This window comes from Trachemys scripta, chromosome 11 (assembly GCF_013100865.1).
Source record: "Trachemys scripta elegans isolate TJP31775 chromosome 11, CAS_Tse_1.0, whole genome shotgun sequence".
NCBI lineage: Eukaryota > Metazoa > Chordata > Testudines > Emydidae > Trachemys > Trachemys scripta.
In genome coordinates, this window is record NC_048308.1 from 9302570 (window position 1) to 9319157 (window position 16588).

Sequence of the window (16588 nt, forward strand, 5' to 3'; positions counted from 1 at the left end):
GGCCCATGGGGCAGTTCACTGAAGCATCTTGGATGAGTGGAGGTGGCGTGATAGGCCAGAGAGGGTGAGGAGGTCTCTGGTAGCTTGGCTTATGGCCATTTAAGGCCTTGTGGATGGTAAACAATACGTTGAATTTCATTCAGTTGATGTGCAGAGAGTGGAGCACAGATGTCCCATGCTGTCACTATCTCACCTTGCTCATGAGATGGGCAGCCCCGTTTGTTCCTGGCTGCAGCCTTAGAGTCCTGTCCCATTGCAGTGCTATGGAGAATGAATCTCAGTAGTCCAGCCTGGAGGTAACAGAGATGTTGCTAACCATAGTGAGATCTGTATTGGAGAAGCAAGCATGCAGTCTCTTGGTATCTGAAGGTGAAGAATAAGGAAATCTATTACTGGCCGTGATCTGTGACTCCAGCAACAGATGTGAGTTTAGAAAGCCCCCAAGACCGCAAGCTATTTTGATACCGAGAAATTGAGGGAATAGTCACAGGTATTGCTATTTCCTCAGAATGCTAATTTGGATTCACAGAATAACAGTCTAGTTTTTGTAGGTGTCAGTACTATTTTCTTTAACGTAATGCCATCTGTAAAGTGTGTTCAGAAAACCTCGGCACACAGGGTTTGCTCTTATCTGCAACACAGTGTTAATTTATTGTTCGTTTCTCACGTTTGCAAAGAGACAGACAGTTCTTCTGACAGTCTCAGTCACAAACACCAGCAGTAGCACTGCGTTTATTGAGGCTCCTGGCAGCCATTGTGTGTGTGTGTACACACTGGAACAGAACACCCACACCTGGCCCTTGTCAGCTGACTTGGGCTTGCAGGACTTGGGCTGCAGGGCTATAAATTTGCAGCAGAGATGAGCCCGAGCCCAGGCTCTGGGACCCTCCCACTTGCAGGGTCCCAGAGCCTGAGCTTCAGTCCGAGCCCAGACAGCTACACTGCATTTTTATAGCCCTGCACCCGGAGCCCCGTGAGCCCGAGTCAGCTGACATGGGCTAGCAGCGGGTGTTTTATTGCAGTATAGACATACCCAATGTGTCTAGGCTTTCATAAGTGGCTCTAATTAGTGTAAATTTCAGCAACATTGATGGGTGCTCAACGTTTTCATTTTCTAAATTGATTTATCAGTGCAAAAAGTACCAGCTGCCGACTGCTGAGGAACAGGTTTCAAAGCCTTTTAATCTCGCTCTTTGTCTATGCAAAGAATAGCATTGCCGATGCGAATCCTCCTTTTCCCATGCCACTCCGACCATTTTTGGCCTCTCTGCAAAATTCCTTCACTGGCGGCTTCTTGCCTTTCACATTCACGTCAACCTTTAAGGGTCCATGCAACTCCACTATGATCTTCGTGCAGAATTCAGGACAACACTTAAGTAGGTGCTTCAACGGGACTTGAGCACATGCTCAATTGCTGTCCTGAACAGGGATGCTTTCCTGAATTAGCGTCTACATCTGTCTTATTTCTTCCCAGGCCCCCTCTTGCCCCTTTAATTCCACCTCTAGCCTTTTCCCACTCTTGTCTTCACTCCTTGCATGCTGCCCGCCCCTTTTGCCTGGAATTTCCTTCTACCCCGATACAAAAATTTGTTTTTAATTCAAATCCCTTCCTGAAACACTGTTTGCTCACCAATCCCGTCAATAAAGCTGTGGACACATTCTTTGTGGAACTTAGAATCTCTCTCTTAGTCACCTGCACAGAAGCCCTGCCTGCACACTAAAACATGTAGCAGCTAAACTCAGTTCTAAGAGAGAGGAATCTGGGCAGGAACCGCAATTATTGGTCCCCGTTTTATCACCATTCAGCCCCATTACAAACTGTCAGAATCAGAGCTGGCTGCAGCAAGGCTCCAGTATGCTTGGCAACTTTGATAGAAACCACTGTTGCTCGAGACTTAAGTGAATGAGGTTCCTAAACTACGAGTAATCACAACAAAGTTGATGAGAAACCAGAGCTATGCATTTTATTTTAAATGTTGGACACACTTTGATTTCGTTTTTTAACCGTACATTTTCCTGTCTCTGTATTTTGCAGTGATGCAGAAAGCCGAAAAGTGTGCAAGAAGATGAAAGCAGATCCTAATTCAAAGGAGAAAGGGGTGGAATTATTGCATTATAAGTAAGTAGAGGACTGGGATGAGATTTGCTGTTACTAATTGTTCAAGCTACTGTATAATGACTTTCATTATTAGTTCTGTATTATATTATACTGCACTTTAGTACAGGGGTTTATTAGCTTGCCACTGTGCACTTGAACATTTGAAGCAGTCCAGGCCCCTATTTAACTACACATCTCAGCATGTGCTTACGTCCCATTAAAGGTGAATTTACTAAGGTATTGAATTTGATGGGATGTAATCACATGCTTACATGCTTTGCTGAATCAGGCCCTATATGAATAGAGGTGTGAATCTGAGGGAGCCTGTGTGGCCTAGTGGATAGAGCACTGGACTGGGACCTGGAAGACCTAGGTTCTATTCCTGGCTCTGCCACTGGCCTGCTGGGTGGCCTTGGGCAAGTCACTTCCTGCCTCAGTTGCACCCTCTGAAATAATACATACATCCTTTGCTCAGCACTTTGAGATCTATTGATGAAAAGTGCTGTGTATTATTACTCAGAAGAAGAGCTGCAATATTGCAGCTGCATCTCCTAAGATCATACCTCTAGTAAATGTTCTCATTAAGGCTTCGATGAAGAAGTTATTCACTAGAGAGCTGTTTGCTTTAAGCTCCCCCCTTCTTTTTTTTAATTGCTTTGCTGTACATTTCACACAGTTCTGTGATTTGAGTAGGATAATTTTATTCTGGCTAACGAGATGCCAGGATAAACAGCTGTACAATTTCTAGCAACATTCCTGAAAGTTAACACTGTTCCCCACTCTTCATTCAACAGGGATGGTGCATTTCATACTGAATATAACCGAGCTGTCACACTGAAGGTAAATTTAAATATTTTTTTTTTTTTTTTTTTGGCACTGGAAAGTGGAGGGATGGGGAGACGTACATGGATTAAAAACAGATGTTGGCTTTTGCAGTTTTGTGTAGGAGGCGGCAGGGAGAGGGTAAATTTCACAAACAGCTGAAACCCTTTAGGTCATTTGTATCTCTGCGTCTGTCAGCTACATATCCACAAAAGTTGGATATGATTACCAAGATAGAACCAACGTAAACTGTGAGTTTACTTGTAGGCTGGTAACAAATATGTTGTTTTGCCGTGAGATGCTATCGATGGCAGTGTGTAACTAATAGTGTTAGCTGGACAGCATTTTGGGGAAATACTTTCTCTGTTGTTCTAGCCGCCTAGATATGAGCTTTAAAGGGAGATGAAATGGCCTTTTCTCTGATCTGATTATGGCAGACTAGATTCACATGGATCTGCCCTGAGCACAGCGGGAACAAAATGACCTTCTTTCTCCTGGAGATTTCACACAGACCAACGGGAAGCAAAATTCTAAGGGAACAATGAAAGAAGGAAAAAGACTGTCAAAAATTCAAATAAATGTGTGAATTTTGGTGCAGTAGATTAAAAGCACTGTAGGTCGGGCAGACATTGCAAAGCTTTCCCCTATGAAGCCCTGGCAGGGAACCTGCATCCTAACTGGCAACATGTTTTCCTATCCTGGTGCTGGGCCCTCCGCAGCCCTGCCACTGCACCAGATACAGACCTGCAGTAACACTACCTGTGCAGCACCTGCAGCACCTCCTGCTCTCCCAGCAGGTTTAGCCTTGTGACCGGGGATTCGCCTGAGCATTTTGTGGACTAATGCCCAGGCTAACACCACGGCATTCACTTTTCCCTTTTGCCTCAGGCCAGGATTTGAACTGGAGATGAACAAACCTGCAGAGCTTGAGGCATGTGGGTTACATGAACTTGCCCTGTGGGATCCGTGCTCGTTGGCTGCATGTTTCAGCCCACTCCTGCATGTTCCCTTTAAAGCCAGGATTTCCAAGCGGACTTGTGCTTTCTATCTTTGAGATGGGCAGAGGGCTGAATCCATGGTCCTCGGGGAGCACTCAGTGTCTACTATCCTGTCTTCAGTCCTTGTTGGGTAGGGCACTTGTCTTTCCACCCCCTTCAATAAAGGTCTTGATGGCTGCCAGGAATCACCCCATATCCCCTACAAATGTTGCCACAACAAGGGAGAAATGCTCCTGCAGAGTTGGCCGATGGGCTATGGTAAACCGCAAGGCATGTGCATGCCCCTGAAGGGATTAGTGTGCTGTTACTAGCGAGCGGAGCAGGTACATTCTTAAACATTATGGGCTGTTACTTATTCTCTCAGCTTCTGCTGGGAGCTTTCCCCATTCCCACTGCCCTGTTTGGCACACCTTTCTTGGGCCTCCCCTGACCCTTATTGACTGGATTACATGGTCCTACCATCCACCCTGTCCACTGCCTAATGAAGATGAGCAAGCAACTCATTGATGACCCAAGGAAGGGGGTAGCTGGCTCTAGTGCAGATGAAAAGGGGTTATCCAGGTACCATCTTGCCCCCATGTTCAAAGACCATACTCCTTATTATCAGTTTAGTGTCTTTAAAGTTAGCTTGCAAATGCATCAGTTCAGCATCAGTCCATCATTCAACATGACTTTCATAAACTTTCTCACTAGCTTTGCTACTCAGAGCTATGTGTATATTGGCAAGGGCTTTCTCCCTTATAGCCCATCTTCTCCTCTTCCTATTTCATCTTGTATAGGCTGTGATATATCTCCCTCAATTGCCTTTTGGCCATGCATCTCCAAGTACTTTACAAACACTAACTAACTAAGTGGTGCAATACCCCAGCTAGGTAGGTTCTTGTACCCATTTTGCAGATGGGCACACTGAAGCTCAAAGAGGTTAAGGGATTTATTCCACATCACACAGCAACTCAGTGGCAATAAACCAGGATTTTTTTTATTCCAAGTCATGTGCTTTAATTGATCGATCGACCATACTGTCTAACTTGTAGTTTTCTGTAGTGTAAGGCCAGGATGCCATAAATGCAGGATTGGAATTTAAGCCTCCACTGCAGGAACTACCTGAAAGGGAATTTTCTCCTGTTCTGTAAAGGATAAAACTTGTTAAAACACAAATCTCTTCAATAATAGCAAAGAGAATACACAGAAGCGCTAGTCTGGTAAATTAGTCCTGGTATTATCTCTGAATCAAGTTTGCTCTTGCAAGTCCGTGTTTAAAACTGAAATATTTATGTGTCAAAACTAAAGGATAATAAGCCTCTTATTAGCATCCTGATGCATTATGGTTTACTTTCCATAAGATGGCCAGTTAACAACCAGCTTATATCGGGCTCACCACTGTGCTGGGGAACCTGGTTCCATCATGTTGAAACATGGTTTGATCTTGCAAGATAGTGGACAACACCAGGTTCCTGAACTGTGCTACATCTGTGTTAAGTTCAAAGCTTTGGTGTGGTTTGAGAAAATAGTTAAAGCACAACTTGGTCCTGTCTGTGCGATGAGATCAAAGTGTGTTTTTAATGACAGTGTTTGCTACGGACTCCCTGACACAGTGGGTGGACCTTGTCCAGATCTCCAACCCTAACCTGGGAATGCAGGAACCCTTGTAGTTGCTTTTTATGTTCTTGGGATTAAAAGGGTTATTTTAAAATGCTCAGGAAATGCGGAAGCTCCACTGAGCAGAGGAATGAGTGGAAGGCAATATGCTGCCTACCCCTGCCAGAAAACATGACACAGCATCTTTTTTTTTTTTTTGGCTGCAAGAGAGAGGCTGGATGAATTAAATCCCTTTAATCCTTCATCCTCTAACAGCATCTGTTTCTACATAGCTGAACTTGGCACATGGGAATTCCTGAAATCACGCTTGATAGCAGTTAAAAGATTGACCCCCTACCTCTTCCCCGATGTATAATTGAGATCTAGACAAGCTCTGCCAACTCTGAGAGAGCAGAATCTGATGTATCGTTCTTAACTGCAGAAGATCTCTCTCCCTTCCTCTCTCTCTTTCACCTGCCTTACCTCCCCCGCATGCTATAGAGCCCTCTTCCAGCATTGGTCAGGGAGGTTATTGCCCGTAGCTTCCGAGTGCCATCTATGCTACAGTTACAATTATGTTATAAGAAGGTTTGGCCTGTCTAGATGGGACCCATCTCTGTTACCACTGTGGTAATGTGTGTTGCTTCTCCCAAAAGTGCCGGAGTATGTAAAGTCTCCTTACTCAGCAGATCTGCTCCTTGGATGTATTAAGAGACCTGTCTGCTGACTTGAGTAACTAAAATACACAGATACTGCTTTTCCCTCCCCTGAGCCCTTCAGAGCCAACTGGGATGCAGCCGGAATCTTTCTTCTTGCCCATCATGAACAGATCGTTGTGCTGAGTTCCAGTCGGTTATACTGTTGCATCCCCACTGAAGGCAAAAGGGTTGTAAGAATGTCACTGGGGCCTTGTCTAGACCAGAATAAAAGGTGGGGTGTTAGCATATGTCAGCTAACGTGTCTGAAAAGTCTCAAGTAGACAAATCTTCAACACCAGCTAAGCTGGTTGAGCTCAAGCCTAGACTTTAATTTGACCAGCTGAGCATGTGCTAACTATATGTGGCTGTGAGTACACTAGACTTCTCAAGTGTGAGCTGCCTGAATAGAATGAGAATCTGTCTTGAAGGAAGGGAGGAATCTTAGCCCACCGGGCCAGGGAGCAGCTGAGGAGATGCTTTCTAGAATCTAGTCCTGCTGAAGTAGTCCGCTGTGGTCTGGAGTGTATCCTCTAACCTATCGTGCCCATCTCTTGACCTGTTTCTGCCATGGCTCCATCAGCCATACGGAGAGAACAAGCCCTGATGACCTGGGATATTCATGTCCTGCAAGGAGTTCATGCCTTTGAACAGCCCCTCAACTCCAGCACCTTCCACCCTTGTTCAGATAAACTGCATCAGTTCCCCTACCTGGGGGCCCTCGGCTGCATTAAAGAGTATAACTTTAGGGCAGAATGGCAAAAGCTGTTGCTGAAAGGGAAGACGAAAAGTCAGCTTAGTGGAAAGGTGGCATTTGGGATGGTATCCCTCCTGTTCTGGTAGCAATTATGTTTAAAAGTCCCTTGTTGTCTTTCCATTCATTGCAGTCAGTGGTGGCCTTTCTAAAAGATCCGGAAGGAGCTCCGTTGTGGGAAGAGGATCCCGAAGCCAAAGATGTTGTGCATGTGGACAGTGAAAAGGTATTTCAACCAGATACATAAAGTGTGTGTCTGTATTTTTAATGTAATGTCAGTAAGAAGTGTGTAAACGCTTTACAAAAGTGAGCAAGCACCATTATCCCGCTTTTCAGAAGAAGAAACTGAGGCACTGAATGTTTAAGTGACTCTCCTGAGTTCACATCTCACATTAACTGCAGCGCCCGATCTCCTGACTCCTGTCTCCGCTGCAGCATGCTGCCTTACTTTTAGTGAATTGCAAAACCATTGGGGGTATTGCAATAGTACAGCTGAGATCGGGGCCTCATTGTGCTAGGAGCTGTACACCCAGTAAATGACTAGTCCCTGCCATGAGGAGTTTACGTCTAAATAAAGATGAGAGAGACAGGCTGGGAGAAAGTAATGCTATTTTCATTTTATAGACTGACAATAAAGCACAATGAGATTCAGGGATTTGCCCAAGATCATACAGCAGAAGCGGGAAGTGAAACCACATCTCCACGGTGCTTGCCCAGTGCTGTAACCACAAGACCAGCCTTCTTCTCCGTTTAAGTGGGAAGGCTGTGAATATGTAAAATTGTATTTCTCGTTTTGAAAAGACAGGGTGGTTGCAGTGGTAACAGTGCGGTCTCCAGTGATGATCAGTTTGGTGTTTTGTATGCTTTTCCAGTCTATTGATTTTAAAATTTTAATTGATTGAGCTTTAGATGGTGTTCATAAAGAGCCTTATCCATACCTAGCTTTCATTTTGGATATAAGGAAGAGTTATTTTGACATTCAGTTTTTGTAAGAAGATTAATTTTTAATGTTCACCATTTTGTTCTCCATGACAAGCTCTCCCAGGGTCACATTCAATTTAAAAACTTCATCTCATTTTCCCACCATACCGGCACTGAAAAATCTATTTTCATTGCCTCTCATGGCCCTGCCTAGGCTTTCATGGTGAGGAAGCTAAAGTCTTGTATTTATTTTTTTATTGAGTCCAGCTCCTTAATAAGAAATCAGAGTAGTTTTCTTTGAGAGCATCAGGCTGGAAAACGGGTTTATTATCCTGTAGCTTCCAAAAGCCTCTATTGAGAGTCGCAGGTAGAGTAATTTCTACATCCTATCACTGAAAATTTCTCGTAAGGTATTTAGTGAATCAGTCCCGTGGTAATTTGTATTAACTCTTTCTAAGCGGAATTGAGTGGAGAGAAGTGATTCAACTTTTGGCTTTTTACAAGATTTCCCCCCCCTTAGATAATGAAGCAAACAAGGGGAAGTGTCTTTAATACATTATTTGCCTTTTAAAGTTGAACACAGATAAAAGTGACTGTGGCCTGATGCATGTGTCTGTTTCATGGATAACGGTTTTTGTTTGGTTTATACTTTAGGAATTCAGAAGGCTTCTAAAGAAAGAAGACAGACCTCTTCTGATGATGTTCTATGCCCCATGTACGTGATTTGGTATTTCCTATCAACCTGTCACTCCTGTGGCTGATCAACCATCATCCCTACCCAGAGGTGCTCTCCTCTGAGTGGAATGCTCTCCACTTTCTTCATTAATTACGCTTTAGTGACTAATATTCATCTCCTTGCACTGTACAGCCCTTAGCATTTGTCTTCTGGTTTCTTTCTGGTCTCTTTCCCCCTGGCATCCACTCTATCCCTCTCCTGGCCAATCAGACTTCTTTTAACTTTGTTTCCCTTTTCTTTCCACAAGTTGTGCCTCTTTCCACTGCCTGCTGGTACCGGTCTCAGTCACTACACTTTCACATCACTTTCTTACTACTTGTCCTGTCTGGTTTTCTCATGCTCTATTCCTGTTCGGTGTGCTGAGTGCATATGACTTAGGCTTGGTCTACACTACCCCCCCCAATTCGAACTAAGGTACGCAACTTCAGCTACGTGAATAACGTAGCTGAAGTCGAAGTACCTTAGTTCGAACTTACCTTGGTCCACACGCGGCAGGCAGGCTCCCCCGTCGACTCCGCGGTACTCCTCTCGCCGAGCTGGAGTACCGCAGTCGACGGCAAGCACTTCCGGGTTCGACTTATCGCGTCCAGACTAGACGCGATAAGTCGAACCCAGAACTTCGATTTCCAGCCGTCGAACTAGCTGGTAAGTGTAGCCAAGGCCTTAATAACGCATATACTTTTGTGTGTGCCCAGCACTCTGCCCTGTACAGTTCTATGGAAGCATGTGAATACTGCTCATATTTTTATTTACTTTCTGCAGTGTTCTTCTCCATAGCCCATGAAAAGCTGGTCCCATGAGAACAGCCAATCTCCAAAGGAGACCAGGGCTCTGGCTGCAGCTTCATATGTTCTTCCTTGTGTCAGGCAGAGGGGACAGAGTACTGCTCAGGAGAGCTGCATACATGATGTAACATGGGGTGCTGAGTCATTGAACCCAAGTTGCCAGGAACCCTCAAAGCGTTTGGGAAAGAGTGTGTCAGGTGGAGTTGTAACAAGTCACAAAATGACAGCAGTGTGACACCTTGACATTGTGTTGTATCAATGCCCGGAGACTGAGTCACGCTGCGAACATCGCTGGGTGTGAATGTTGCGTTGCTGCTATTTGGTGGCTCCTTGCAATTCCATTCAGCAACCTAGAGACTTTCCAGCTCTTTTAACGCTCAGTACCATTGCCCTGGAGCCATTGCCCACTTGCAAGACAGGCGGGCTGTGAAAAAGGAGTGATCACATGATCTAAGGTAGAAAAGCACTGCTCCGTTAGCCTTGGTACTGGTGATGAGTTAGGTGTCGCTTGCAATTGGGTGAATATTGCTTTGCTGTGTTAAACTGAGCATCCCAAGGCAGCATTGTCTGTGGTTTCCTAATGAGTGGCCCAAAGTGGTTCCCTCATCCAGGATATGTAATTCTACATTTAGTCCCATCTGAGCTTTGCTAGGAACTGCCCAGGACTTGGTCTAATAGCTCAGTAAAAGAGCGCATTTCCCTTACCACTGCATAGGGTGACCAGATGTCCCGATTTTATAGGGACAGTCCAGATATTTGGAACTTTTTCTTATATAGGCTCCTATTACCCCCCACCCCCTGTCCTGATTTTTCACACTTGCTGTCTGGTCACCCTACCACTGCAGCTTACCCTAGCTCCTTTCATTTAAACTTTACACATGTGGAGAGATTCTCCGGTTCATCTCTGCGTGACCTTGTCATGTTCTGAGGTGCAGCATGTACTGTAACTCCCAGCAACTGCCTCCTGCCTTGTGTCCGCTGAGATGATATGCCTTCCCTAAGTCTGTAACTCGTTCCTCTAGGGAGATTCCTGAGCCCTAGAACACTTTCACAATTTACCTCCTTCATTAATAATGGTTTTTCACAACCAGTCCTTTCTTGAAATGCGCATTACTTGACCCTTCATTCCCTTTGAGCTGTTCCCCAGACATACTGCCGCTTCCAGTGTTGCTGCTTTTGAACACCTGCTAGTTTTCGCTATTGTAATGCTTTTGCTGCTCTCTAAACTTCTACAAAGAAGCCTACTTTTTTTTTTTTAAACCCTTCTTTGATTTCACAGTCCTTCATTCCCTCGTCTTTTATTTAACATTAACCTTCTGACTTGGTTCTCTTCCCACTCTTCTACTTCCCTTCCGCTGTGCCACCTACTCAAGAAAGACCAAACTCATCCAGCAGTCACGTTAAAATACTGGTTATCAGAATGTGCAGATACTGATTGCTGCCACGTGGCGTGGGTGGAACCTTTTGAAGCCCTGACCTAAGTCTTGTTTTTGGAAAAGGGAAATCTGGATCAGTCTCTTATAAGCACCCCTGTGTTTCACACTGTTATTACCCAGAGCTGGAAAAAAACTTTTCCATTGATAAGAATGGGGTCCCAAATCCCTCCATCTGGGATGGTACCTGACTAAAATCTGCAGTGCTTCTAAACTTTCTTGGAAGCAAGTCGTACTGCAGAGAAATCAAAGACGGTGAAATCATCCATTTTTTTCTACATTGTGGCAGACTCACAGGCAATAGACATCTTCAGTATGTGCTAGTGAGTGGGAAGATGAAGTTATCTGCAAACTGCTAAATAAAGTAATTTAAAAATCTAAGAATACAGTGATGCACACTGAAAGCTATTGGTGGGGACGGGGGCGAGGAAAGGCTCATTTTCCATAGAGAAATCAGCTGCCACATGAGGGCATTGATGGTTGTTACAGGCCTGTGCAACTAAGTCACATCTAAACAACTAGCAGGTGGACTAATTGGAGCCCAAATTATTTGTGGTATAACTCCAGTTCAGTGCAAAATGATTGCAGGAAATGAATCTGATTTTGCAACAAATGAAGGATATTTATAGTACTGTGCTTCCAAAATGGAAAGGTTAGTGAGCCTGGCAAAAATTGAAGTGCATCTGATTAAAAATTCATTCGAAGGCATAAAGACAAAATGGAGGAATAAGCAAATGACAGAGACCAAAATTGCTTGCTGTGAATGTGGAGGAACAACACAACTGAGATATCTGCATACACTAGAGGTGAGGGATCATGTGTGCTGCAAAAGTGTGGTGTTCTCAGCACAAGTTGCGAAAGAAGTACAGAAGCAAAAACGTGACCAGACAGCTGGAGGATATATCTCATGATGACGACGACAAAATTAAGTTCTTGATTGAGTCTCTTGATTAAATTTACAAAGTGATGCAGTCACATTCAGTGTTTGTTAGAAAAAGATCAGTTGACTGTTCAATGTTAAAATAAACCCTAGCCTGTTTCAGATACCTGGCACAAAATGAGCCCTTGTGACAAAGCTACACTGAGAAGTCTGTATAAGGACAGATACTAGTCGATGAAGTTTGAAATAGGGTAACAGGGAGTTCACTGCTGAAAGATAGTAGCTGCAATACAGCATGGAGTTGAAGGTGAGGACCTCAAGGCAGCTGTCGTAGATGGTGTGTTCTGTGAGTTTGGAACCGAAGGGAGTTAGGCAGGTGGGATTTTTGAAGGTAGAGGAGACCAGTGAATGCTTGGATTTTTAGGAAAGAATCTAGAAGAGAGTGAAAGGTTAAGGCGGGGATGACGGAGGTTACTAGCCAGGACAGTCTGAGGCCCAGAGGGCTGCTGGAAGGAGTTTGAAGTATAGAGCAAGAGACGTCAGCGTTGGTGAGAGGACGATGAAAACGGCTTGTGGGAGGAAATGACTGACAGAGGATGCCATTTGCTGGCTGTTCAGCAGACTGCATGACAGTGGTTGAGGCCAGTTTAGGCCTCAGTGAAATGGATGGTGTGCCATGCGCATTATGAAATCTTCTTAACTGGCACTAATTAGCCCCCTTGTACCAATCTCAGCCAAGGTCAATCTCACGCCAAGGGTGGAATAGCTATGGAAACTTGAATCCTTTTCCCTTATCTCCTAGAGGATGTTCCCCCTGATTGGGGATGAGGCACACGGATGTGGGGAAGCCTGAATTGCTGTTGCCAAAATCTCCCCAGAAACATTAGCAGATCTTTTTGGGGGTGATCTCATGCAGCGTACAGGGCAACTGCTTATTCTTTTTCTTCTCTTCGCTGCTGGCTGGAAGACAAATGCTGACTACTGTCGCATTGCAGTCCCAGGAGTCATTCAGATAAAAGTCCCTTTCATCTGACTCAGAAGAACTTAGTCACGTCTTCTCCCTCATCTCAGTTTACTTGGCAATGGAAAAACCTGCTGGTTACAAGGTGATTTATTACTAATCTACTTAAACCTCCTACAGCATCATCTACACACAGCTTTTTAGCACATGCCAGTCCCATGTCTTCTCTTTTTTGCTAGCTAATCTGCCTTGTCTGGCATCTGGAGGATCTTCTTTGAACTGTCACCTTTCCTAAGTAGTCAAATGAGCATTAGTGTTTTTTTTAATGTCCACTTAGTGTGTTAAGGAAGGGTTCCTCGATTAAATTCTTAAGACTTGTTGCACTGGATTGAATCAGAAGTGCCCTAATTTTTCCATATTAAGGGCCAGATTCTGATTGCTCTTGCACTGGAGTGCAAGTTTGGGGAGACACATATGACCTTGAACTTGGATCTTGACAAGTGACTTTTAAAATGTAGGGTGAGACCCAGATACCTATTGGACTCAGCTCAGTGGGAATATTGAGTACCTAGAGAATACAGGATCAGGTCCTTTAATTGTAAGTGTGTGTGTGTGTGTGTGTGTGTGGTTTCAGTTAAAGGGACACTGAGAACTCAGTTTAGGTCCAGAATTTAGAATTAATTTTTTTCTTTAAGTGAGGAGGCAAGGGAAGAAAAAAGGTTTTAATAAAAAATGAAGAGAGATGTTTTGCTGAAATTTTGGGGGGAAATATCAGTGATAACTGTTTCAAATTTTAAGAATTTTTATGAATGATCATGGCCCCAAACACAACACTACTGGCTCTGGAATCAGAATGTGAAACTGAGTATGAAATTGGCTGATCTGGATGAGTGAAATGCAAAGCCAAACCCAAATGGCAAAAAAGTAATTCTCTTAGAGATGTTAAATAATCTCAGGGGCTTAGTAAAGTAGGTAAGGAATAAACAGTGATTTTATTTTTTTTAATCTTGATATTCTTTAGAATGTTTTGAGATTTGAAGCTGTTTTTCAGAAAACATTTTATCTTTCACTGTTTTGAGGTGCTAGATTTCATGTATGAAATAGTGTCATTACTGGTATATGATTTGCCTTGTCTTTTTCTCCCCTCTTTTTGACCAGGGTGTGGTGTTTGTAAGAGAATGATGCCATCTTACCAGCAGGCAGCCACAGAACTGAAAGGCACATATGTAAGTGAGAGGATGACAAGATGTATAAATGTCAAAAACAAAAAAAAACCTTAAGTTTATCCTCTGAATATTTAAGACTGTACATATTAACTGAAGCAGGACATTTTAACTGATTTCAGGTTGGATGAGAAATATTTTAAGCAACTCCAAAAAAACAAAAAACAAAACCCAAACCTGACTCCAAATCCTTTCACAATGTTTGGTCTTGATTTCTGTACTGTGGAGCACAAGATTTTACTCATTCACCTCCTACACCAAGTGTGACTCTTCCCAGAACAGGCTATGGTTCTGATCCCGCACACACTTACCCACACACTTAGCTTTAAGTATGTGAGTAATCCTGTTGATTTCAATGGGGCTGGTCATGTGAGTAAGTTAAGGAAGAGTTTGCAGGATTGGGGTCTAATAGTCCTTTTAGTCTGGTGTCCACTCTATGAGGGTATGTATGCATTGGAATGGGAGGTGGAATTGCACCATGTGTGGACGTACCGGAGCGAGCTTTGATCGAGCTAGCTCATTAAAGAAGCAGTGAAGCCATGGCAACGTGGGTGGTAACCAAGTATGTACCCAAGATCCTGGGTGGGATTGCACTTGGGCAGCTAGCCTGTGCTATTTTTAGAGAGGTAGCTAGATTAAAGCTAGCGTGGGTATGTCCACCTGAGCTGCAGTCACATCTCTTGTTGCAGTGTGGACATATCCTGAGAATGACCAAAGCTGGATGCTTCAGAGAGACACTTAAATTCTCATAATACACCTAGTTTTATAACAGGGAATCATACTCTGGTGGGAGGGCGAATTCCTCCTGACTGCAGCTTGTGATCAATCTCTATGTCATGAAGGATGAGGATTGATTGACCTTGTAATTTTATCTTAGCTTTTATAACTGTAGATAATGTTCGTATTCATAGCAATGTCAATCATGTTTAGAACTTCATTAAAATACTGGCATTGGTAATATCCTGCAACAGTGAGTTCCATAGGTGAATTATATGTTACGTCAATAAGATTTAGCATTGATCATAAAATCATAGAACTATAGGGCCGGAAGAGACGTTGAGAGGTTATTAAGTCCAGCCCCCTGCACTTGAAGCAGGACCAAATAAACCTAGAACTTCTCTGACATGTGTTTGTCCAACCTATTCTTAAAAACTTCCAATGATGAGAATTCAACAACCTCCCTTGGAAGCCGATTCCAGAACTTAACTACCTTTATACTTAGAAAGCTTTAATCTAACCTAAATCTCCCTTGCTGCAATTAAGCCCATTACGTCTTGTCCTTCCTTCAGTGAACATGGAGAACAATGGATTGCCATCCTGTTTATAACAACCTTTAACATATTTGTTATCAGTCCGTCCTAAGTCTTCTTTTCTCAAGACTAAACATGCCCAGTTTTTTTAACCTTTCCTCATAGGTCAGGTTTCCTAAACCTTTTATTATTATTTGTTGCTGTCTTCTGGACTCTCTTCAATTTATCCACATCTTTACTAAAGCGTGGTGCCCAGAACTGGACAGAGTTCTCTAGCTGAGGCCTTACAGGTGCTGAGAAGAGCAGGACAATTCCTCCGTGTCTTACATATGACACTCCTGTTAATATCATTTTGGGGTGTATTAGCCTTTTTCACAACTGCATCACGTTATTGACTCAGATTCAATTTGTGATCCACTCTAACCCCAGATCCTTATGAGCAGTACTGCCACTTAGCCCATTGTTCTCCATTTTGTAGTTGTGCATTTGATTTTGCCTTCCTGAGCGTATTACTTTGCACTTGTCTATATTGAATTTCATCTTGTTGATTTCAGACCAAGTCTCAGATTTGTCAAGGTCATTTTGAATTACGATTTTGTCTCCAAAGAGCTTGCAACCCCTCCCAGCTTGATGTCATCCACAGATTTTATAAGCATAGTCGCCCCTCCATTATTCAACTCATTAATAAAAATATTGAATAGTACTGAGCCGAGGACTGGCCCCCACAGGACCCCACTAGATACGCCCTCCCAGTCTGATAACGAACTATTGATAAGTTCTGAGTACAGTCTTTCAACCAGTTGTGCACCCACCTTGTAGTAATTTTATTTAGTCCGCATTTCGCTAGTTCGTTTGAGAATGTCATGCGGGACTGTGTCAAAAGCCTCACTAAAATCAAGATATATCACATTGACTACTTTCCCCCTACTTGATATCTTCAAATAAGCCACGGGGAGTGCTTGAGTCAAGATTTTTTTTATATATATATGAGAGAGAGAGAGAGATGGAGATGTGTGTGTACACGTACGTGGGAGGCAAAGGAAAATGACTGATGGAAATGTGGGTTAGAGCAGAGTTTAAGTTGAGTTTGGGTTCCTTCTAACATTCAGGTTGTCACAGATGGCAGGCTATGCCCCAGAGAGGCTGCACATGGGAGAGCAGAGAGGTTGAAGCCTTGAGTTTCCTTGGCAGGGGAATTCCAGTCAGTATATCTTGTGAGCATTAAAAATCCTCACACTTGCATGCTCCCCCAAGTAGTAGTTCTGAAACTCGGTAGACGCATGCGTTAAATGCTTGTTTGCTTAGGGCTACCTTCACTGAGATTTGCTTGCATTTCTTAAGGGCAGAGTACTGCCCTTGAAGATATTTGTATAAAAATTCTGGTATGGCTGAAGAGCATTAAAATTCCACCTGTCCTACAGTGTGAATTCCATTGAATTAACACTAGGTTCCTC

At 43.5% G+C, this 16588-nt stretch overlaps 1 protein-coding gene across 1 annotated transcript in view; it reads left to right on the top strand.

Annotated features, from left to right (window-relative positions):
- Positions 1-16588, top strand: part of PDIA5 (protein disulfide isomerase family A member 5) — a 125907-nt gene that overhangs the window by 34245 nt on the left and 75074 nt on the right. Inside the window, exons 4-8 of the mRNA XM_034786053.1 lie at positions 2036-2119; positions 2893-2938; positions 7079-7171; positions 8521-8581; positions 13820-13887. Coding sequence (XP_034641944.1) covers positions 2036-2119; positions 2893-2938; positions 7079-7171; positions 8521-8581; positions 13820-13887 — 352 coding nt within the window. The remainder of the gene's footprint in view (positions 1-2035; positions 2120-2892; positions 2939-7078; positions 7172-8520; positions 8582-13819; positions 13888-16588) is intronic.